General features: G+C 44.1%; 1 protein-coding gene across 2 annotated transcripts; it reads right to left on the bottom strand.

Annotated features, from left to right (window-relative positions):
- Positions 1–23,953, bottom strand: gab3 (GRB2 associated binding protein 3). 2 transcript variants are annotated; one of them, XM_076273586.1, is made up of 11 exons: positions 23,411–23,953; positions 22,389–22,718; positions 16,644–16,992; positions 10,726–10,939; positions 10,048–10,454; positions 9,390–9,442; positions 7,797–8,010; positions 6,288–6,378; positions 5,121–5,202; positions 1,636–1,752; positions 1–619 (listed from the first exon to the last, which is right to left on the bottom strand). In XM_076273586.1, the coding sequence occupies exons 2-11, from the start codon at positions 22,461–22,463 to the stop codon at positions 503–505; spliced, it is 1,719 nt and encodes a 572-aa protein (XP_076129701.1). In that variant the 5' UTR covers positions 22,464–22,718; positions 23,411–23,953; the 3' UTR covers positions 1–502. The 2 variants fall into 2 exon arrangements, with proteins under 2 accessions (XP_076129701.1, XP_076129702.1); XM_076273587.1 differs by having other exon boundaries at positions 22,389–22,636.
- Positions 23,954–24,454: the final 501 nt, after the last annotated feature.

Here is a 24,454-nt window from a genome sequence, read left to right as displayed (position 1 = left end):
GCCATTACAATCAGTAGTTGAAATGAAGTAGGCTGCAGCGCAGCCGAGAAGAGGCTGTGATATTTGTGCGTCTTCATTTGGCGTGTCAGAGTACCTTTCACAGTACACAGGTCCTCTCTTCTCCTTCACAGTGCATGCTCCAAAGGCCAGTTGTGAGGCACAAATAGGCCTGATCCTGTCCAGGAGACTCAGAGAGAATGTAACCCGCTGGCGACCTTTCGTTTTTTACATGACTGAGCTGAAGTGTAGAAAAAATGCTGCTCTCCTGTAAATGTTGGCCGCGACAAGCTAACGGGCTTGTTTTTCAACCCCTTCAGTGACTGTGAACGTCAGGGCAGTATGGAATTTTGTTATTGCTCTCTTTGTCGTTGATCCAGGCGGTTTGTGCTCTTAGAGTAGGGGTTTTGGTCCTTGTGACTTTCTATGCTACACAATGCTTTTGGAGAGACAGCTCTCTGGACTGCTTTTCTTTATGTTGCTCGTTGTTGTGAGGTGTCGTTTTTTAGGACTTAGACTGGCGAACATCCTTCCACTCCAGTTTGGTGCTCTGGAGGGCCTGAGTCTTCTTCTCGTCCACCTGAACGTAGTCCACCCTGTGTTCATCGGCCAGGAGAGGCTTCTGGAAAGACAAACAAACATATTCAAATCAATGGTGGAGCTAGACATTTTAGGCCCTATGAAAGAATATAATGTTAGGTCCTCCTAATAAAGGTGATATAGTCATTATGTTCTATGAGGGCCCCCTGTCTGTTCCTAGTGGGACTCTGGTTGAAATTTTCAAAACCAACGCAGATACTTTAAAATGAACTTTAGCGTAAGGCTCTACCAAATGTCGACTTCGTAACTTGTTAAGTTAAATAACAGTTAGCTTAATGTTGTTTTCTGTGCCACCAGTGGTAAATGCCTAAATGCCTTAGGAACGCACATGTTTGTTTACGCAGTTGGAAGGGTCTACAGGAGCGCTGGCTGTGTGATCCCTTGAGAGATTAGGAGATATACGCAGAAGTCCTTTTAGGCAAGTCCCTTGCAACGCAATTCGGGCAGTTGTCGGACAGCTATTTTCCTATTCAAGTGAATGGAGAGGCATACAGGTCTCGAGACTACTGCCATATTGGGGTTACGAACTAACCCCATGCATTTCTATGGAGGATTCGTTGAGTGCTGTATCTCCTCATTAGAAGGTGTCTGTATACGCTTCCTGCCCTAACCAACCTCAGCACCGTTTAGCAACGGGTCCAGCTCTGCAGAGGGTTGAGCGCCAGCTCAGAACTCTGCACTGCTCCACGGAAGGATATACATTGATATTCCTGTCAGTACATCTGTCTCCTGCAGAGCTGACAAGCCTGAAATATGATGAGTCATTGTCTGAGATGCTGCTGCAGTTTCCCCCCACCCAAAAAATGTGCAGACGGGTAAAACACAAACCCCATGCTCATTTCGTCTATGATTCACACAAGCAAAAACTCAAGAAATGAGCTGAGGCTGGTGTTTCCACACGTCAGAGGATTAAAAGGTTGGAACGCATACAACAAAAATGAAAACAACAGAAAGCCTGCTGCTATCCCCGAACGGAGGTGCAGGATTGAGATTATTTTTGATTTCTATCAACCTGCTACTGACAGCTCGTCGTCCCACCTTAAGCACGGGTGAAGGGGAGGCTGAGTTGAAGTCCAGGGAGAGGTAGTCCAGACGGGAACACCGCATCCAGGGCTGCTGCAGTGTCGACTCTATGGGGAAAAACAGCTGCCTGTCCTGAGAAAATAAACACACATGCTTGCATTTAATCATCATCATCACCATCATCATCTTATTATTATTATTGTTGTTGCTGTTATTATTATTATTATTATTGTTATCGTCATCGTTATTGTTATTTGTTGTTGTTGTTGTTGTTGTCCACATCACTACTAGTTATACAACAGTATGAAACATAATATAATAGTGACAAGGTGATTTCAGGCATTAAACACCATAACACAGAAATGACAAACACAAGGCTCTCTCCCTGCAGGCATTGCACTTAATCTTGACACATTAAAAATGTCACAAGTCTTGTTAAAAAAAAAATGAAACATCTTTCTGCCATTATTTTATTCACCATCAGGGAACGTCTTGAATTTAATATGCCACATTGTATACATTATTTATGGTAATGTCAAACATTGACAACCATGAATATAATGAGAGTCACTCTCACAATAAATAACCTGTACCTCTCTAAGGTTATCATCAAAACAAATGGTTCAAAAACGAAAAAGGTGCTAAAACACAGGATAATACCTCACACTATTAGCACACTATATATAGTATATACACTACTGGTCAAAAGTTTGGGGTCACTTAGAAATTTCCAGCTGAGATCAGTTGCATTGTTTTTTTAATCAAGGCAGCAGTTTTTTAGATTACATTATGTGCTTACATAATTGCAAAAGGGTTCTCCAATGTTTTCTCAGTTATTCTTTTAAAATGATATCAGATTAGTAAACAGAATGTGCCTTTAGAACGTTGGATGTATGGCTGCGGATAATGGGCAATGTAGATATTGCATTAAAGATCAGCCATTTCTTTCTACAACAGCCGAGAACCCTTTTGCAATTGTGTAAGCACATAATGTAATCTGAAAACTGCTGGAAATTTCTAAGTGACACCAAACTTTTGACCGGTATGTGTGTATGATCGATGCCTTATGCCTTATGATAGCAACTGCCATTACTCAGGGCTGTTCAGGGCATGGTTATGTCAGTCTTATGCCAGAGGGCCCAAAATGAAGTGAAGCTGTCTGATTTCTACAAATCAATTAAGCACAAACAAACAAAAACTTAAAACGAATTTCTTTATGGACATTATCTATGAGATGTTTGTCCCTGGGCAAGATTGTTATTCTAAAAGCTATAGATTCTCACTAAAAGAGAAAAAAAATCCCAGATCACCAACTGAGAAAAGTAATTTGCTTAGGCAAAGAGGATCTGGACTCTGTAGGAGCCCTACATGCAAATTATAATGACTGATTGCAGAAACATGGCCCAAGGGGGCTCCTGGCTAAGCAAGGCTATTTGCATTTACCAGGCACTCTACTCTGCCTACATGCAGTTCCTCTTTTGCTTTACACAAAGGTTCATATACCCTCTGCAGTCAAATGACACCAACCACCAGGGGGGGCTAAAGCAATCAACAACTAGCAGCCCTCTATGTACACCCCCCACCACCACCCAAGTGATCACAACTAGTAAAACAACTACTAAAATAGGTAGCCAAACTTATTTGATTATTCATAACTTTGACATTTGAAATGGTTGCTGTCGTAAAATTCAGTGTGTAAAAGTTGTTCTATGTTAGCTATACAATGAATAGGTCTATACCATAGGTTCTCAAAGTGCGGCCCGGGGGCCAATGGCGGCCCGCGGAAACATTTCTGCGGCCCGCGATAACATCTGATAACATCTGTGAAACTGTTAAAACTGTACAACTGTACTGTGTGATTTGAAAAGAATGAATCTCCGTTTAGTGGTTTTTCGTGGCCGTCAGGTTTTCCTGTGGTGCTTTGGTAGCTGGAATTGGCCCTGAATAAGGCCTATGCTGATAAGAAGCAAGGCACACTGAGAGTTTGTACTTGAAATGGACTGCAACCAGAACTGTTATATCCCAAATTTGTCTGTTGAGGGTAGAGAACCGCAGGGATTGTGTGTGCATTGCATTTTAGCCAGGTTTAGACTCAGTTATTAAAATCTGTTTAATGCAATAAATATAAACTGTAGAGATGCAACCTGGTCATTAAAATGATTACAAATGGGATTTTTTTTCCAGGTTTTTCTTTTTTTTTTCTCCCCCCACCCCTTTGGCGGCCCTCAGTTCAATGTTGGGTTCCTGAATTGGCCCTCACCAATCAAAACTTTGAGAACCCCTGGTCTATACGATGATATGATGAAACTTTTTCTGTCACTGTTGACACAAGGCCAATGGACAGTTTCACATGAGACACCAGGAACATAGGATGCAGTGACACTGAGTTTCCATGAATCTACCGCTGTACTTTGAAATCTTCCTTAACACAAGAGATGCAAAATTGCTTATTAGTTATACAGTCCTTCCTGGTTATACAACAAATAAGTATGATGTAATGTAAAAACAAACATGTCTGTATAGTATAAGTATAGTATATATACTTTTTTGATCCCGTGAGGGAAATTTGGTCTCTGCATTTAACCCAATCGGTGAATTAGTGAAACACAAACAGCACACAGTGTACACACTGTGAGGTGAAGCACACACTAATCCCGGCGCAGTGAGCTGCCTGCTACAACGGCGGCGCTCGGGGAGCAGTGAGGGGTTAGGTGCCTTGCTGAGGTGTTAGGTGCCCCCACTGGTCGGGGCTCGAACCGGCAACCCTCCGGTTACAAGTCCAGAGTGCTAACCAGTGGGCCATGTCTGGTGTCAATTAGTAGATAAACTAGCCAGCTAGCAGTCTAAAAGGCATGCAAAACCTGACACATTAAAAATGATGCAACTGATTTCAGCTTGTACACTGTCTATAATGGAGTGGAATGGAAATTTCTAAGTGACACCAAACTTTTGACCGGTAGTATGTGTGTATGGCCCAAGGGGGTGCAAACACCCACACAACATTATTGACAGTTAGAAGCTTGCTAACATTCTAACTGGTGTCTTGTGGTGATAAAGGCTGTGGATATGTATGTATATACTCTATATCTCGCTGTAAAAGGTTTCATTTTTGCCATGTGTTCCTACCCGGAACACAAAACTGCACAGTGCATATCCTGGAAGGCCAGTGGAAAAATACATGTGTTTATCTGTCCTTATCTGTCCTTATAATAGCATCACTTTAAATAGCTAAATAGACACACACGCATTGTCCAGATTAAAAAAAATAACAGTGCCTTTGGTTGAAAACTGCAGTTACTTATGTTGTGTCCTTGTGGCTAATTTGAAATCAATTCCTTCCTCCAACAGATTTTACAAAAAAAAAGGTCTGTACAACAGAACTCTACATAATTCATCTCAAGTGGCAGCGTAAAAAGCTATTCTTGGGCATTCTGTTCACTCACATGATTAACATGGATACAAAAGCAATAAATATGCAATGAGGGAGGAAGTCTTATTACTGTGGGAGTACTGAAGGCCTCTTGATCCACTGGGGTTACCACTCTCCATCTTCTGTCTGAAGTAACACAGGGTTGTATAGCACTGGAGATGAGGTGAGACACACACACACACACACACACACACACACACACACACACACACACACACACACACACACACACACACACCAAACAAAAAATGCAAAAAATTAACACGTAAACAAACAAGTTTGAGGAGGACAACCATCACTGCACCACAGAGGAACAGAGAGACAGATTTACGCAACACAAGAAGCAGATGCACGGGTAACAATGGCTGTTCTTAAAAGAAAAGAAAAAAAAAACACACAGATGGTTTCATTTTACACCACTTCACTGTCACATACTATTTGAATGCAAGTCCAACTTCTGTACAGAGAATTCAATATGGAAGATCTGGTAGATGAGCCTTACAACATCATCAGAATCAGTTTTATTGGCCAAGTATACTTATATATAGAAGGAATTTGACTTTGGTAGGTGTTAACTCTCTATACATTTAACAAATAGACATGTAGTAGTATACATTCAGTAGACAAATAGTAATAGACACATACTGTACAATAGAGACAACAATACACATATAGGCACATAAGTATAAGTATAAGTATATATACTCTTTTGATCCCGTGAGGGAAATTTGGTCTCTGCATTTAACCCAATTCATGAATTAGTGAAACACACACAGTGAACACACAGTGAGGTGAAGCACACACTAGCTGCCTGCTACAGAGGTGTTCGGGGAGCAGTGAGGGGTTAGGTGCCTTGCTCAAGGGCACTTCAGCCGTTCCTACTGGTCAGGGATCAAACCAGCAACCCCTCCGGTCACAAGCCTGAAGCCCTAACCAGTAGGCCACGACTGCCCCACATATCAACATAATATACAAAAATACAAATATACGAATAAGACATAATACTAAGACAAGTACACATGTAGTGGGATGTAAAGTGCAAAAAGTAATAGTGCAAATGTAGTGTGCAAGATGCATATTGGAATGATAAAGTATGTAATGTGTAGGAGAAGTGGGTGAATGGCCAAAAACCATCATAAACCTATCAGAATGTTCCTACATATGTAGCTGAATGTGGGGGAAAACGCCAAATGTCTGCAGTGGTGTACAAAGCTGACCACACTGTTTTGATCCTTACCTCGGCTCAGTATGGGTTCTGACCAGGGGGAGGTGCATGGGGTTCTCTCGGATGGTGGACAAGCCTCTGAGGTCAAGGGGTGGCGGCCGCGCTGCAGAAAGAAAACAAAAAACATTTCATGTTATCTCCTGACCATAACAATCTGTTTGGGTTGGAGTCAAGACTGAAAATAAATGCATGGACTGTGTATGAGGTGACACAAACACGACCACCACAGCATCAGTCGATCGCCAGTCAAATCAATTGAAACGGCAGTCCCCGATCAGTTTTGCAAAGTCATCACTTGTCATGTGAGGGCCATGTGATCGGTTGCTTCATGTTTGAATTTAAACATGGCACAGCAGCGTTAGGTGTGGCGTCACATGCCGATCACAAGTTTAGGCCGGGACAGAAACTTGACTGGGTGTTTTTTAGAAAAGGGGAACTATGCTATAATGATTCTGCAGCAATGACTAAATCTTGAAGTCATTGAAAAAACACAACCCCATGGGGCCTCTCTGAGGTGATATATATATGTGTATATGTATATGATATATATATGTGCGTGTCTGTGTGGCTATATGGCGATACTGTATACATAAATATAAATAGAACAACTTGATTTATCCACCAGATTGGTTCTGTTTCTGAGAAAGCTTCTGGTATTACCACCCACCCACCCCCTGCTCTGCTCTGCTCTATGGCTCCTTTTTAAAAAGCGGATAGCTGAAATGATTCGCCTTTGCTGTTTTCTGTCTGATAAAAGCTGATGGAAGCAGATGTTCTCCTCCGCTGCTTTCCTGCACTGCCCAGGGGGGAGAACGGCAGGGGGGTGGAGGAGAGAGCGCTGAGACGCGGTAGATAATAATGCTGACCTGATCATTGCGTGACTGGCCATGGCTATAGCGAGAGAATATCAATTAAGTGCTGGTGCGTGCGGCAGCTGCTCCCGGCTATACATGACGAGCTTGTCAGGGCTGCGGCTTTCATTTGCGATGGTACTCACGACCGAAACAGAGCTAACACACCTTTTTTATCAAGTCATCGTGAAGAGTAGAGTACACAGAAGTCTGCAGTACATCAGTGCGACTAGAGGTGGAAAAATGTGGTTTCAGAAAGTAAAAGACCTACTTGTCTTATTTATTCAGTAAACCAACTGATTCTAGTTATCACACTTCTTCAGCCAGGTAGATCAGCTGATTAGTGATATCATCTGCGTTAAGTGCACAGGTAGAACCAATACATGGTGGGACTCCTACTTTTTGAACACGTCCAAAAGCCTAGAAAGCGCTCTAGGTAGAGTACATTGCCGGATGTTACGTCAGACAAGGCTGTCCAAAAGTCAAGCGTTCTCGCTTGTTCTCCCTAGTACTGTGGAAGAGTGACCAGGACTCTGACAATGACGTTACTAGCAAGAACGGTACTACCTAGGTCTCGTCCTTTACTTTTGAACACAATCCAGGTTTATCTATCTCAAAAACTACAAATGGCTGATGTGAGCAGAAAAAGGGGCGTGGTATCTGGGATTACCCCGCCTCCGGGGCTTCAGGTCGCGGTTGACTGGTGGAGGCTCCAGGTCAGCCCCGGGAGAAGGCGGTGGCTCTGCTCTCCCATTGGTCCTCGGGAAGGATGCAGGACTCATGGGGATGTAGCCGTCGGAGGGCATGTCCACGGGGGTGACCGGCGGTGGGGAGGCCATAGGCACGTAGGAGTCATCTGACTGGCAAGGGAGAGCAAACGAAGGCTAGGAGAGAGAGAGAGAGAGAGAGAGAGAGAGAGAGAGAGGGAGGGAGGAAGGGAGAGAGGGAGAGAAGGATAGATAGAAAGTGAAAGAGAGACAGACAGAGAGAGAGAGGGGGACAGAGAGAGGGAGAGAAGGATAGAGAGAAAGAAAGAGAAATAGAGAGATGTGAAAAATATGGAAAAAATGAGAAAGAGGGAGGGAAGAACAGAACACATGTTACAATTCAAAGGTCATAAATGGCAAGTGAGAGTGCTTTTACAGTTTTTGCCCATTGCTTGAATTTCGGCTCATTGTGTCAAAACTTTACACACAAGTGCACTAGACACAACACTGGGAAATAAACCAATAACATCTATGTCGAATTGAAACTCTGCTATCAAAACCTAACAATCCTTTGTGAAAATGTCACTCTGATGACAAAATGACACACGCATCATATGAATACACTTTCAGATTAGCAGCAACACACTAGTGTACTTTATATAAAACACTGCAGTTTTTATTTTTCAGTTTTATTGAGTTCATCAGTTAGCAATCTGTGAAGCTCAATGCAACACAGTTTTTGTTATGTTGTTTTTCCAACAAGGTTTTCACAACAACCAAAAATTGAAGTACTGAAAGGTTACAAATGACATCAACTCAATACTGTACATCACAGTACTATACTTTACAGTACAGTACAGTAAATGCAATACAGTAATGCAAAAATGCCCAGCTCCCCTCATTGTCAGGCCATGATTTATCACAGGATCCACCAAAGTTGCTCTAATATCATCTGAAATATTGTTCCGTGCATAGCCTCGTCGACCACATCCTACTCCTCTCTCTCTTTGTCGTCCTCTACCTCTTGCTCTCCCTGCCTCCATGCTCGCAAAGTTCTCAAAATCACTCAACTGAGGCCTATTTGTGGCTGGCTGATTGGTGTTCAGTTTTGTAAGTAAATATTTTCAAGTGTGTGTCTAAGTGTTTTCAACCAATGTGTTTTGTATTTTGAATAGATGTGTTTTCCCAATGGTATCCATGACATTTCATTTATGAACAAAGTGTCTTATGTATGAAATAGTGTGTAGTCTGCAGGAGCAAGTGTGTTGCAAAAAGGTGCAAGTGTGTTGCAGAATTGAAACTAAAGTGCAAAGCAGGTATGGTTACACTGTGTTTAAGGTATAGTAACAAAAGCTTCAAGTTGTGTTACTTTGGTCTAAGCATATGTCTATAGTGTTCAAGCAATGGGCAAAAACTGTAGTACAAGAAACATCTGATTTCATTTAATCAGCATCCACAAACTTGGTTACATCTAATTTTTTACTTATTTTCATCAAGCTAAACATGAACGTGTTGGAAACAAAAGTTCATTCCAGATCACACTGCAGCTCTCTTACCAGATGGAGGCTCCCTATTTTGTTTCTCCCTCTTGCCAAGCTGTCGTACTCTCCTGAGAGTACACACACACACACACACACACACACACACACACACACACACACACACACACACACACACAAACACACACAAACAACTGTCACCAAAAAAGCCTCTTTTATCTCTTCCATCAAAGCCAAAGGATAACAGCCACACACAGATGAAACGGCAAACCTTTGAGCAAAATGAAATGTGTTGAATCAAGAGCGTAAACAAAACAGAACTGGGGAATTTCAGAGAAGCTGGAAATTTTTTTTTTACAAGTGTTGTCTTATTTTTAGCGGAAAAAGTCCTGACTTTCGCTGTAGGTGCTTTGTAGTGTGTGTGTGAGTGTGTGTGCGTGTGTGTGTGTGTTTGTGTGTGTGTGTGTGAGTGTGTGTGTATGTGTGCGTGTGTTTGTGTGTGTGTGTGCGTGTGTGTGTGTGTGTATGTGTGTGTGTGTGTGTGTGTGTGTGTGTGTGTGTGTATATATGTGTGTGCCTGTGTTTCTGTGTGTATGTGTATGTGCATGTGTCATTGTGTGTGTGTGTGTGTGTGTGTATGTGTGTGTGTGTATGTGTGTGTGTGCATGTGTGTGTGTGTGCGTGTGTGTGTGTGTGTGTGTGTGTGAAATCTTACCCCTCCTGAAGAGTTCCAGGCTAGGCATGGAGACCCGGTGGCGGAGGTGCAGAGGTGGGGCGAGCAGGTTGCCCAGCGCGTCGGTGGGCTGCCTGGGCTTGGGGGGCAATGGGGGTGGGGTGTGGGGCGTGTGTGGGGGGTCAGGGGTCGGGAAGAAGGGCCGGTCGAAGCGGAAGATGTCGGGCAGCTGCTGGAGCGAGCGCGGGGAGGAGGTGGCAGACGAGGAGGGGGTGTAGAGGGAAGGCAGCGCCGAGCCTCCGCAGGGGGCACTGAAGGGGGCGTCGGCCGCGTGGCCCACGGGGAGGGCAGAACCAGTGGCGGGCAGCGGAGACAGGAACACGTCCTCGCCGAACGTGTCCGACGAGCTCTGCTCCAACGAGTGCTCGGAGTTTGTGAAGCTGCTGCGTCTGTACACACAGACCCAGTACACACACACACACACACACACACACACACACACAAAGATATTAGTGCGTAGACTAAGCACTGAGGCCTTTAAATTGACCTAATGAATGTGAATCAAAGGACAGTAGGACACCTGATCAATGTTTTACTGTATTGCAGTTGTATTTAGCATGCACAAAGAAACAAGCAACAAACTACCAAAATGGCTAACACATACAGTACTGTTGCACTTGGGTCGTTGTCGTTGTTAGGGAAAGAAACAGTGAGATTTACCTGGTGATGCTGACCGTGCCCGAGTTGCACTGCGAGAGGATGAGGTAGTCCGGAGGAGGCTGGCCGTCCGACTGACTGACCCGATCCCTGCCCGCTGCCGTGCCACTGCTGCCGCTGGGAAAGAAGTCTGTGCTGGTCGCCAGGGAGACGCGGGGAGAGAGTGCGGGAGAAGGTTGTTGGGACGTCGGAGTGTACGTCAAACTGTCCGCCGAGTCTGCAAGAGTAAGGGAGAGAGAGAGAGAGAGAGAGATGACATTTCAATGAGAGGGTTAAGGTAAAAGTTTGGGTGTCTGAACAATGTCCAGACGACACCATCAACACAGTGAACAGTGACAGTGAAAATAAGGTTGTAACTATGTGACTAAAATGACTAGAATGATTACATGGCAGCAGGGCTACCGCTTATTACCAGCAGGGGGCACCAGGTTTCACCAGAGAAAAAGAAACGACAAGTAATTTCATGACAACTGCATGTGTGGTCACTTTCAGTTGACAGTTTGTAACTCTCGGTACTCAGATTCCTGAAACTTGAGTAGAAATTCCAGCTGTAGGGAAACTATGATAGAAAGTGAAGTGTCAGTACTTGCAACGAAAGAAATGATGTCATGATTTTTGTTGAGCATGACTGGGGAAAATGACTACTGCAGTCACAGAGTTCCTGAAAAAAGGGCAAACCATATTTGGAAATGATATAGAAATGCTGGCATATTTATGTATTAGATATGATTTAATGTCAAGTTTGTGTTTGTGTGTGTACTTGACTGTACTTGTGTACATGTAAATGTATGTGTGTGTGTGTGTGTGTGTGTGTGTGTGTGTGTGTGTGTGTGTGTGTGTGTGTGTGTGTGTGTGTGGGCGCGTGTGTGTGCGCGTGTGTGTGCGCGTGTGCGTGCGTGTGTGTGCGTGTGTGTCATAGTCACACCTTAGTGTGTCACAGAAATGGTGCTCTCACTATCTCTAAACATTCTGTTCTGCTTCTCAGCATTAGGCAAGCCTGTGGTTAGGATCTTTATCTCTGACACATCTAAGAGTGTGTGTTCACACAAGCACTGACAAAGAGAGGTGAGCAGCACAGCATTACATTTATATTTACATTTACATTACATTTACATTTATTACTGTAAACCACCTGCTATAAACCAACTGTATACTACTGTCTAGTACACTGCACTATATATCCTGTCCTGCCTATGCACCACCTGTCTATACTTTGTATATCACATTGCGCTTTTTTGCACTTCTGGTCAGATGCAAACTGCATTTCGTTGTCTTTGTACAGTACTTGTACTCTGCACAATGACAATAAAGTTGACTCTAATCTAATCTAATTTATTAATTTAGCAGATGCTTTTATCCAAAGCGACTAACATACTCTATGTCAATTATATTACCAGGGCCATTCTCCCCAGAGCCACTCCGGATGGAACGGTGGAAGCCAGGAAATAAACGCACAACTTTTCAGGCTACTGCATGCTAGCCCATCTCCTTAGCCACTACGCTACCACCGGCCAGTGGCACAGTGAAAAAGCGAGGGAGAAAAAAAGAGGGAAAGAGAATAGAAAAGAGATAAAGAAGAAGAGGATCGATAGAGGTGGGCATATCTCCACACCACAGACAGCAACACGCCTCTTTTATCCTCTACGCCTCTTGTGTCTCTGGGCGACGTGACGTCTTAGCCTCACACCATCTATAGCAATCGTTCTCAACCAGTGTGCTGACTCGAGGCTCAGTCAACGTCATGTTGAGCGTATGCTTATCGCTGTGGTCTCTGCCCATGAACGCTCTGTATAGAAAACATATAGGCACAAGAACAAACACCCCTGTTATAGCCTATATTAATGTGTGCAACATCATTTATGATCAATAACCATGAGTCGGTGAGCCTTGGCGTTCTGGTTTGACCGTTGGTGTGCCTTAGGCCCAAAAAGGTTCAGAATCTCTGGTCTACATGTGCATGTATTCATTTAGCAGACGCTTATATCCAAAGCGACTTACATATGTCATTTACATTACAAGGGCCACTGTCTCCAGAGCAACTTGGGGTTAAGTTCCTTGCTCAAGGGCACAACGGTGTAAGCAGGGAATTGAACCCACAACTTTGCAGGCTACTGCATGCTAGCCCAGCTCCTTAACCACTATACTACATCCACCCCATCTATAGGCCCAACGAACTTGGCAACACCCCAAGGACAGCTACCGCACCTCCTCTCCTTTCACAGGTATTTCATCCCACCTGTGTTACGTAAGCAATCAAACATCCTAGTGCTGTTGCTCAAGGCCTGGCCTGTGTTCCCCTCCCAGGAATGATTAAGTCTATCCAAAGGCAGGAACTGACAGAGGGTGACGCTCGTTGAGCCATCTGTTGGCACGCCGCTGCTCGGGGGCTGTCGGCTCCGCAGGAGCATATTGCCGAGCCGTGCCGTGCAGCTGCGTATGCACACAGCCGCGTCGAGTCGAGGCTGAGCTGAGCTGTAGTCATGTGGCTGTGCCGAGTCGAAAAAGGGAGAGAGGGAGAGAGGGATGGAGAAAAAGAGAGAGGGAGAGAAAGATGGAGAAAAATAGAGAGGGAGAGAGGGAGAGAAAGATGGAGAAAAAGAGAGAGGGAGAGAGGGAACGAGGGAGAGAGGGAGAAAAAGATGGAGAAAAAGAGAGAGGGAGAGAGGGAGCGAGAGAGAGATGGAGAGAGGGAGAGAGAGGGAAAGAATGGGCTTGAATGCTAATGCTTGGCCTCAATTAAACCAAAGTAGAGTAGAGGGAGGAGGCGCCAAAGCCTGGTTAGTCTTTACTCCGTCACAGAGAGGAAGGATTGACGATAGCGAGAGAGAAATGATTTGTCCGTTCCATCAGACACTAGGTAGAGACTTTGCAGAGGGTGATGGGAGAGATATGACACGGCATTAAAGATAAGTACTGCCAGTCACACGTCATATCCCATAGCCCCCCTTATTACAAGAAAATAAAACAGCTGCAAACCATGAGCCAGCAAACAAAAGACTGGTTTGGTGAAACAGTAGAAAGGCCTGCAGTGTTGACACAGCCATTGCATTTACTCTGTGAAGTCCTAATATTACGGTCATACATCTATCAGTAGATGTAACAGACCTGTTGTTTTGTTGGACAAATATAATGGTAGGTAAACTTGACAGGATATCCAGTAGCCTTGTTTCCCTCTGGTCTGCCCTAGCTTTTGCTTCAGAGTGGTTTAGTTAAAGTATATAGTGATGTCTGACTTGGATATTCAGTGACACAATACACCAACAGCCTTCAGGTCTGGAAAAGCAAACTTGTGGTTTAAGCAATAGTGGGTACGTTTGGTTGTTGGTGTGGTGTGTGTGTGTACATGTGTGTCTCTGTGTGTGTGTGTGTGTGTGTGTGTGTGTGTGTGCGCGTGTGTGTGTGTATGTGTGTGTGTGTGAGAGAGAGAGAGAGAGAGAAAGAGAGAGAGAAAGATTGAGAGAAAAGGAGAGAGAAAAAGAGAGAGACAAAGACACAGAGGTAGGTTTTCCCCAACTTATGTTTGTGGTTGTGATTCTTGTGCAATTACAAGCTCAGGTCAACCACGATCTTAACAGAAGCTTCTTGAGAAGTCTGTGAGTGACAGGTAGGCGATTTCACATGGGACTGAGGACTCAAGTACACTGATGAGAAAATCTCTCCATTTCCGAACTGAGAAGAGGAAGTAGAAAATATAGCTGCAAGCAGCAATGTAGGGGCCAAGCAGTGCCCTATAGCAGGAATGGTGTTGCCATGGCATAAGCAACCACTCACAGCAAGTTTGATTGCAATTGGATAAAGAATGGCTGAGAAATAAGCTCATTTACTTTGTTATAGTGCCCCTAGAGGCGCAAATTAAACCAATGTCCTTGTGCGTTCTCACAATCAGCTACCATGTCCCTGGACTTCATACACCAAAGAGTTGCTGAGATGTGAGCTCAATTTTTCTATTACAGCACCCCTAGAGGCCAAATGAGACCACTTTCCTTGCATGTCCTCACATTCAGCTACTTTGTCTCTGTATTAAGTTTGGACTTCATAAATCAAAGCGTTACTGAGATACAAGCTCACTTCCTGTATTGCAGCGCCCCCTATAGAGGCCAAATAATTCCAATTTCCTAGTGCGTCCCCACAATCAGGTACCAAGTCTCTATACCAAGTTTGGACTTCATACATCAAAGCATTGCTGAGATACGAGTTCACTTCCTGTATTGCAGCGCCCCCTATAGAGGCCAAATGATGCCAATTTCCTAGTACGTTCTCACAATCAGATACCAAGTCCCTGTACCAAGTTTGGACTTCATACATTAAAGCGTAGCCGAGATGTTAGCCCACTTCCTGTTAGGCGGCATCAAGGCCATGTGTGATTGGCTGTCACGGGCAAATAAACCTGAAATTAAAAAAGTACCATTTGTGCGGCTCGGTCAGAAGATCAGAAAATCAGACAAAAGAGTCAAGAATCACACGCATGAACGCATGTCCAGCATTGAACTGGTGGTGGCGCTAGAGTGTTCAATGTATATGCATAAAAATTGCTTTGAGAGATTGGGACTGTGTCCTAACTAATGGTAGCGAGTTTTGTTATGTTAACTCAAAGCGTCACGGAGATGTTAGTCCACTTTCTGTTTGGCGGCTTCATCGCCATATTTGATTGGCTGTCACGGGCAAACAAAAATTTTATTGAAAAATCTGGCAAGTATCGTTTGTGCGGCTCGGGCAGAAGATCATCTCCGCCAAGTTCCGTGAAAATCGGATGAAATTTGTGACCGTTGAAACTTTTCATAGAGTTTGGACTAAATCCAATATGGCGGAGGTCCAATATGCCGGAAAGTGACGTAATAGGGGTCATTGAACAGGTCGTTCCAGGGATTCCAACGGTGCCTAGTATGTGAAAATCGGACGCACCGTTCAATGGTCACATGTGTGAATGCAATCCAGGTTTGACCCATTGGTGGCGCTAGAGTGTTGGGCATAGAGTTCTGTAAATTGGTGAAAGTAATCATGGGACAGTGCTGAATCAGTGTGCCGAATTTCATAACTTTAGACCCAGCGGTTCAATTTTCGGCCAGATTTTGACCTGTTGGTGGCGCTAGATGGCTGGGTTTACAGGTCCGTAAATGAGTGTGAGTGGTCAGTGGAGTGTCCCGAAACTTTCTGCCAAAAATCTGCACTTTTTAGCCAGGCGTTCTATGGGCTGCCATAGACTCCAATGGCGGAAGTGTAATAATAATAGGAAAAGCTAGTAACTCAATGGGTGCCTTCGCAGCTTCGCTGCTTGGCCCCCAATAAAATGGTCTGCTCGCACACACAAACAGACAACAGAGGAGACACAGAACACTGAGCCATTTTAATTAGATCAGATGAATCTGTCTCCTTTCCAAAACATTGATTTGGTTTTGGTGCACAGCAGTTATGTCCATTACTCTGCTGGCCAAGTAAGTTGAAAGGTCAAATATATCTACATATATTTCTGGAACTACATTGCTATGGAATGCATATGTGGTGGAATAAAGGTCATGTGCAGTAATCAGACAACATGCAATTTCTCACATTTAGATCAATGTGGACCAACAGGAACAAATAAGCCCGGGTCCAATGTGGTCCCAAATTTCATTGATGGGCAACTCGCATTAAGTCAAGTAACGATCCAAACCAGGTCCACCATGCATGAACTAAGGCTAGTGTAATAACTACATCATCAGCTAATGACGATGATCTACATAATTAGCTAATCTAATACCATGAGCAAGACCCTAATCGCAAAACATGGGGGGGGGGGGGTCAGTGCAATGGCCTTACAGTACATACCCCACGATAGCTTTAGTTCATGTGCAACAGACCTTGCTCATTACCCATCAATGACAGCAGGGCCCTTGTATGTCTTCCATCTTCCAGCTCAACACAGATAGTGTCAGTGCTCTCACCTGTGTCATCCGGTGTCCCGAAGGTGCAGATCTGGCTGATCCTCTGCACCCAGCCATTCATCTCCTCCTGGGTCTTGGCCAGCAGGTAGAAGACGCGCGCCGCGGTTTTCACCACGAACAGGTGCTGGTTCTGGAACTGGCGCTTGTGTAGGGGCTGCGGAGGCTGTGGCGTCTGCTGCTGCATGTGCGTCTGCTGCTGGGGCTCGCTGCATGGCGTGTGGACCTCGCACTCCTGCAGGTCGATGGTGCGGATGGGCTTCCGGGAGCACTTGTTGCGGTAGTACTCCAGCACGTCTGGGTTGCCGCTCATGCGACCCTGACGCAGGACAAACCAGCGCTTCCTCCATGACTGGCCAGAAGGCAAAGAGATAGATAAAGAAAGAGAGATCTCATAGTCAGTATTATTATCAATGCTTGAGTAAGTAAGAAAGTAAGTAAGTAAAATGTATTTACGTATAAGGCACATTTAAAATACAGTGTACACTGACCAAAGTGCCGTACAAAGTGCAATAAAAAGACAGTAGTACATAACACATAAATAGAGTACATAAATACAGATAGTGAGTTATTTCATGATTTTATTTAATTTAATATCTGACTTTCTTACATACTCATAACCAACCCCAAAATAATCTGCTAATGCAGTATCCAATAGCATTCAGGACATGAGAAAAATGTGCTCCATGACTGTCACTGACATATCTGTCCAATCTCGCCAAGCATGAGCCAAAGCAATCATGTTATGATCAGTCACATGAGTACGGAAGTAAGGAAGTAAAATCTACTTCTAAAGCACATTTAATCACAGCTTTCACTGACCAAAGTGCTGTAAAAAATAAAACAAATAATAACAAACAAATCCAGTATGTTTATAAACGAATAGAAAGCATATTTTCTATGTTCTGTTTATGTTTATGTAGCCTATAGGACGTTTTAAACTTTTGGAAGAGGAAAACAATTCTTCAGATGAAATAATTTGGTGGACCCCCCTACAGTACCTCCGCGGACCCCAGGTTGAAAATCACTGCGGTATGAGAATGACAACAGCAAACAGAGACATATCAACAATAGCAACAACAACAATCGAAGGACAGCAGGAGGGCATGCACAGAGTTACAGATATAGCAACCGATGGGAGGTTAGAAGGCCGGGAAGACCCGAGAAGAAAATGTGGGGTTTGAGCCTGTGACTTAACAGCGGAGATGGAGGGAGGAGGCACTTTGATTGGTTGGAGCCAGCTGATTCCACAGACGTGGCGCTGCAACTGCAGAAGCTCTGTCACCTTTTTGTTTGAGCTGTGACCCAACCACTTGGAGGAGAGCTTTGCCCTGCGGATCTGAGAGACCTGGGCTCTTGGTGTAAATAAATGAGGTCAGAGATTGAGGCCTGCCCATATTAAAAGCATTACAATGCAAAGAAGCCAGGACAGGAACATACAGTTGTTTGTTTTCGATACTGTACTTCTCTGCAAAGAGCGGATGAAAAAGAAATGACCTCATACTTCCATCTAATGCTCGCGTACAACATGTCAGCAACATTTGAGGAACAGTCAGCATCTACATTCAACTCCATATTTATGTCAGTAGCAGTAGCTCTGTGTTGGCTCCCCTGAGTTAAGCATTAGAAATGTGCTACTGAGAAAATGCTGATGGGAGAAGGTTGAAAAAAGCAGTTTGACGCAATCTGTCAGCAATATTGGTGTTATCTTATGAGAAATGGCATGACCAATTCCCTTAACCTATAATGACGACTTCGCATTCTTAATTACTGATTATTTGCCGACGGGCAGGCAAAGACGCTAGACCACGATGTCATGTGGAAGATGGAAAACCGCAGTCAGTCACTCATTATTTTTAGAGAGCTCTATCAACACATATTTTCCAGTAGCATGAAAGCTATTGTTGGAAAAGTTGCCCTACCTAGTATCTAGTTAAGCTTTGTCTCTTATAATATTGATAAAACATGCTGTAGTATGTGGCTAAGCACATGCTTATCTAACAATTGCTTTGTCCAGCCAAACAAGTGGAATGGGTATGTTGTGGCTATAACAGTGCAAAAAACTGAGGACTAATATTTATTTTTGTCCTCCATTGTTTATTTTTTTTCATTTGTTTGAAAAAGACATCAACTTCATCATGACGCTAAATAGGCTGTGTTTAGACAATTATAATTTGCCTCACTAATAGTCAGAGTGTGAGTACCCCCAACCCCCTTATCTAACCACAGTACTACTTTGGTTATTCGTCATGGTAACCAGACCGTGGCACTACGGAGCATGCTCAGAAGCCAAGGTCACAGTGTGACCTGGTTGCACCTCGCCTGCAGACAAAAGGCCCGTTTCTTGTGCTTTTGACATGGTCACTGTGAGGAACTAACACTGGCCTTTCCCAGAAGCCGAGCGCAGAAGAGGAAGTTGTGAGCGCAGCGGCGCACACAACAGGCAGTTTTAGTCGAGAGGAGAACAAAAAATCCATTTGTCTGACATTACCCTGCTGCGAGAGCTAGAGCGGAGGGACTATAGACTAAAATATGACCGTGACCTTTAATACAAGCCGTCAACGAAGAGTTCAGCTTTTCACCATCTTCATGTGACATATACTTCCACTATTTTGGGGATGGTGAAAAAAAAATATGTAAGTGCAGATAATGGAACAACTGTTATGGTTTTGCACCAGCAAACACATGCAAGAAAAGGAAGCACGCACAGGATACTAGCACAGAACACAGTGGCTTTATACTGGATCTTGATATATTTACCACATCAGATGCCTGTGGTTTATATGAGTCTAGGCACCTAAGGAGGGCCACACTTTTTAGGTCATGCTTTACTGTAAAATACATTCATGCATTTTTTACAACCAGTGGAAGTAGCACCTTAAAAGCTCTGAGCTCCTTTTTTTATCTGGCACTCTTAAACTGGCTCTAAGGTAGGTCGTGATTTATTCAGAGTGTGTGGAAAGACTCAGAGTGAAAGCTCTAAACCGAGTGAGGAGCATGTTGTGATCTTTTCGTCAGATGAACCTCCCATTCAACAATGGAAGACTTGCATGATCCATCGGGGTAGAGTATTGTGTTTTGGCTGAAACCAATCTGGCACTGAACACAATAACACGAGAGTGCACTCCACGTGATGGATGTCCTTGAGTGTAAAGTGAAAACAGAACTGTTTCTTTCTGACCTTGTCAGTATTCAAATCAACTATAAATACAAGGTACACCTTGTTTGGGCCTGGAAGGACTGTAGGTATGTACAGAACATGACGCTTGATTGCTGACTTGTTGTTATGACCTGCATGCTCTTCAAATGTCCTGCTTTAGTGAAACTCTCAACTATTTACCAAACATACATCTGTGTGTGTGTGTGTGTGTGTGTGTGTGTGTGTGTGTGTGTGTGTGTGTGTGTGTGTGTGTGTGTGTGTGTGTGTGTGTGTGTGTGTGTGTGTGTGTTTGTGTGTGTGTGTGTGTGTGTGTGTGTGTGTGTGTGCGTATGTGTGTATTTCACTGTGCACTTTCTCACAGAAATGATGACCCCCTTCTCCTTCCACTTAGACACAGGAAGTGGTCTAAACTGTGGCAACAGCATGTTGTTGGGCTTTGCCTGGGGGTGGGGTAGGGGCTGGGGGAGGGGGGGTCACTGACAACCTGACTCCCATCTGCCTGCAGGGTCACCCCTAACTGCCTGGCATTGACAGGACTTCCCATATTTTGCAACACACCCAGATTTCACAGAAGTAAAGCTATGTGTATTAGCATGCCATGTGTGTATGTCTATGTGTGTGTGTTTGTGTGTGTGTGTGTATCTGTCTGTTTTCTCTTTCTCTCTCTCTCTCTCTCTCTGTGTGTGTGTGTGTGTGTGTGTATGAACGTGTGTTTGTGTATGAGAGAACGTGCTGTACACAAAGATGTAGAATTGTTGCTATGGGAAGACTCGCAAAATGTAAACAATGAAACGAAACTCCCTGTCCAACTCCACCCAGTCGTGATGTTTTAAAGTGCATCAGTGGAAAACACTGGAGAGGCTATTCATATTTGTGTACATGTATGGGCCCGAATGTCGTCACAACACTGGACATAGTTTGTTCAGTAAGGAGTTAAAAAGATACAGCAAGGAGTAAAGGGTTTGATGTGATTCTTCAAGATTCTTGCACACCAGCAATTAACCAAAATGGGCATAGAGGTGTTACAAGAAAACCACAACAACATCCCCTCCCCACAACAGAGAGACTTACAACTGTGGCAGATTACACATCTAAACAAATAGTGTGGGCAAATGAAAAAACAGGCTTATTGAAACTAGCTCATATGAAAATGGCGAAAGGCAGACAAATGTGTGTGTGCTTTCAGCGGCAACATGTGTGTGTTGGACAGAGTGCTGCATATTGTTGTTTTAAATAAATAATGCCTGTGTTTTTGTGGTGTGTGTGTGTGTATGTGTGTGTGTGTGTGTGTGTGTGTGTGTGTGTGTGTGTGTGTGTGTGTGTGTGTGTGTATGTCTGTGTTTGCTGTCAGTGAGTGAGAGGACAAGACGAGCAGGAAGTGGAAAAGCAGGGAAGCAGGCAGTTCCTGGTAAATAACACGAGAGGTAACATCATGAGCGACAATGACTGTTACTATAAGCAAGCAAGGACAACATCACACTGTTATGGAGGACTACCGGTATATGTGAACAAGACAGCAAGGGAAAATCACTGAAGGAAAAAAAACAGGATCACGATAAAGACAATGCATTGTCACTCAATGCAGGTACAAAAGTCTGACGTGTCTGACATGATCCTGACAAGTCACATAACAGGGTTGAACACAGGCACTAGACACCGCACAGACAGTTAGTAAAGATTATCTGAAAAAAGATAAGCATATTTCAGCTTGTCTTCACAACACAGCCCTTTAAGACTACTAGCTAAAACATTCTTTAGCCAACAAATGGTTCTTTGTATAGGGAAATGTTGGAAACTGCCCTTTCCCTGAGGGTTCTATCCAGTTCCTTTAGGGGAGCTATACTGTAAACCTGATTGCTTGAAGGATTCAGAAATAGTTCCAGAAACGATTGTGACTTCTCAGTAGAAACTCTGAGGCATTGTTTATTAGTGAGAAGTCCCTTTTCTGAGAATGGAGGCACACAACGACCATGTCATACAACAGACAGGTAAAATAACAGCTTTCCATTAAGAACAGCAAGCTCACAGTGTCTTGTGACTACACACTACACAACACACGGCTGTGACAAAATTACATAAAAATGTCCACATCGTGCTGATGACACAAAAGGACAACACACACACACACACACACACACACACACACACACACACACACACACACACACACACACACACACACACACACACACACACACACACATACACACACACACACACACACACACACAGACAAACAGACAGACAAACACAGACAAACTCATGCACATAGACAAACAGTACTAGGAGCTACTGCACAGCAAAACTTAAATACAACTCAAATGCTACAGCACATCGCACCACAGACTAACAGAGCCGGCAGGATAACACTGGACATCTGTCAGAGGAAGAGCTCTGTGGCTGCGGGGACTTCCACAAACATGGCTCTAACACTACTGCAGTAGTAATTGCCACTCTATTAGAGCTTGTCCACATACATCACAGTAGCATATACATGCAAACACACACACACACACACACACACATTAAACACATGTAAGTTATACAGCTGCTCACACAAACAGTCCGGTCGTAGTGTTTACACTCACATATCTGGTATTGAGCTTCTTCTCTGGTGGGGACTTGACGAGCCAGCCGGTAAACACCACATCGTCCGCACTCATGTTGCCTGCTCACGGAATCCACAGTGTGTACATGTGTGTGTGTGTTTCTCTCTCTCCCTCTGCGTGTAGGAGTCTGGGTGTGTGTGTGTGTGTGTGTGTGCGTGCGTGTGTGTGTGATCTGCCTGTCCTCTGGTGTGCTCTTCAGTGCTGAGGCTGCCACTGCTGCTGTCAGACTGAAAACAGAGCAGAGAGGACCCTGTGTTCAATCCCCAGCTGCCACAAGGAGGAAGTCATGCCATTGATCACACGAAGAGACTGAGAGGAAAAGAGGGAGGGAGAGAGTGTGTGAGAGAGAGAGAGGGGGAAGAGAGGGAGGGAGAGAGTGTGTGTGAGAGAGAGAGAGTGGGAGGGAGGGAGGGGGGGGAGAGGTGTGCCAGTTCGTCTGAGCGAGAAGGGCGTGTGTGTGCATGCATGGGTGTGAGCATGTGTGTATCTCTTCGTGTCAGTACGCATGCAGAGTATCAGAGAGGATGGGGTGGTGGTGGTGGTGGTGGTTGTAGAGCGGGGTTATTTCACAGAAAAGGAAATTCGTCCCTCCCTGTAACGGCACAAATGTGCGGGGAAGCACTTGACCTCTATCATAACATATGGGTGTGTGTGTGTGAATGTGTGTGTGTGTGACAATGTGTGTAAGAAGGTGTGGATTAAAGCACACACGAGTGTGAATATACTGAAATGTGTGAAGCCTACTGAAAATATGGTGACAAATATTGTAGGTAGCATCATAGATCACCAGTATAAACAGAAGTAGTAGCTGTGGTAGTATTAATAGCAGAAAATGTTATTTTTCAAGAAAACATTAAAACAAAATATTTCAGTTATTTTGAGGGTTGGGGCCAAAGACTGATAACTGATCGCCACCTTGTGGTGACAAGTTGTTTTGTTTTTAAAGCCAAAGGAAAATAGAACCAACTTTTAGTAGAGGTGGATTTGAAAAGAATGCTTACCTCATCATAGACAAAAGATAATGGAAAAGAGTGATGGACATCAAGTGTCCATTTCCCATTGTGTGAATCCCTGGCACTCAAATCACTGGTTTCTGGTGTGGACTCATACAGCACACCTTAAAGTGACTCATACACAAATCATATTGTAAGTCAGACAGCCTGCTCGTGTGGCAAATTGAGTATCCAGTGATGCACTGATCCAGATACACTGCATTGAATCTCCCATATGCAATGTTATGGGATCTCTGTCTCCTCCTCCCCTTCTTTTCATGGATATCTAGACACAGGATTATTTTGCCCACATATTTACCTCTTCTGTCATTCTTTCCAACACATCCAAGTAGGCTACACTGCTGTGCCACAAGAAGTATCACTCTGTGACGCCCTCTCTCTGTCTCTACGCTCACGCCTCTTCTGTTCTGTCTCACTGATCTTCGAAGATAACGCTTTGTTTTTTGTTTTGTTTTGTTGTTGTTGTCTCTACACCTGTTCTTTTATTCTGGCCAAATGGGGAAGAATGTGGCCTCTGCTCTGCCAATACACCTCTTTTTGTTCAGGTGCACTCCCACCAAGTTCTATCTCTTTGGCTGCCCTGCCCTGTGCTCTGCTCTTCCCCTTCTTCACTCTTACTGACCCCCCCCCCCCCCACACACACACACACAACTCTACCTTTCTTGACTCTCTTGAACATGGCACAATCAGACAGAGCTAGGTGGTGCTCAAGGATATCTGATTCTGAAGAGTTTCGCCCTTACTGTCACCACTTGCTTACTTTTAAATGTTTGTAGACATTTGGCTATGTAAAGCACATTAATATGATAGGACTAGTCTCACAAGCATTGGCAACTTTTTGCATGTTCCTTGGTATGTTCTAAGCTCAAATTTGGTGGAGATAACAATAAAGGCACCGATAGCATTAAATCAGCTATATTTAGCCTACCTTGTTTTGACATATTCGAGCCTACCATTTCACTGCTTACTATTATAGAGCTGCTATTACTGACTATATCAGTTATCGCGAGAATTTAGTGCTCTAACATCGCG

The sequence above is a fragment of the Alosa pseudoharengus genome, unplaced genomic scaffold (genome assembly GCF_046254945.1).
Source record: "Alosa pseudoharengus isolate Yale_2024_CS ecotype anadromous, Long Island Sound unplaced genomic scaffold, YU_APseudo_1.1 YU_APseudo_1.1_scf_8, whole genome shotgun sequence".
In the NCBI taxonomy this organism is placed as follows: domain Eukaryota; kingdom Metazoa; phylum Chordata; class Actinopteri; order Clupeiformes; family Clupeidae; genus Alosa; species Alosa pseudoharengus.
This window is presented reverse-complemented; position numbering and strand designations above follow the sequence as displayed.

Excerpts from the sequence above, each read along its gene's own strand:
- gab3 (XM_076273586.1), bottom strand. The coding sequence starts at position 22,463 with ATGAGTGCGGACGATGTGGTGTTTACCGGCTGGCTCGTCAAGTCCCCA. Across the intron at positions 10,455-10,725 it reads GGCACGGTCAGCATCACCAG|ACGCAGCAGCTTCACAAACT; the intron begins GTAAATCTCACT and ends CTGTGTGTACAG. Across the intron at positions 8,011-9,389 it reads AAATAGGGAGCCTCCATCTG|CCTTCGTTTGCTCTCCCTTG; the intron begins GTAAGAGAGCTG and ends TCTCTCTCCTAG.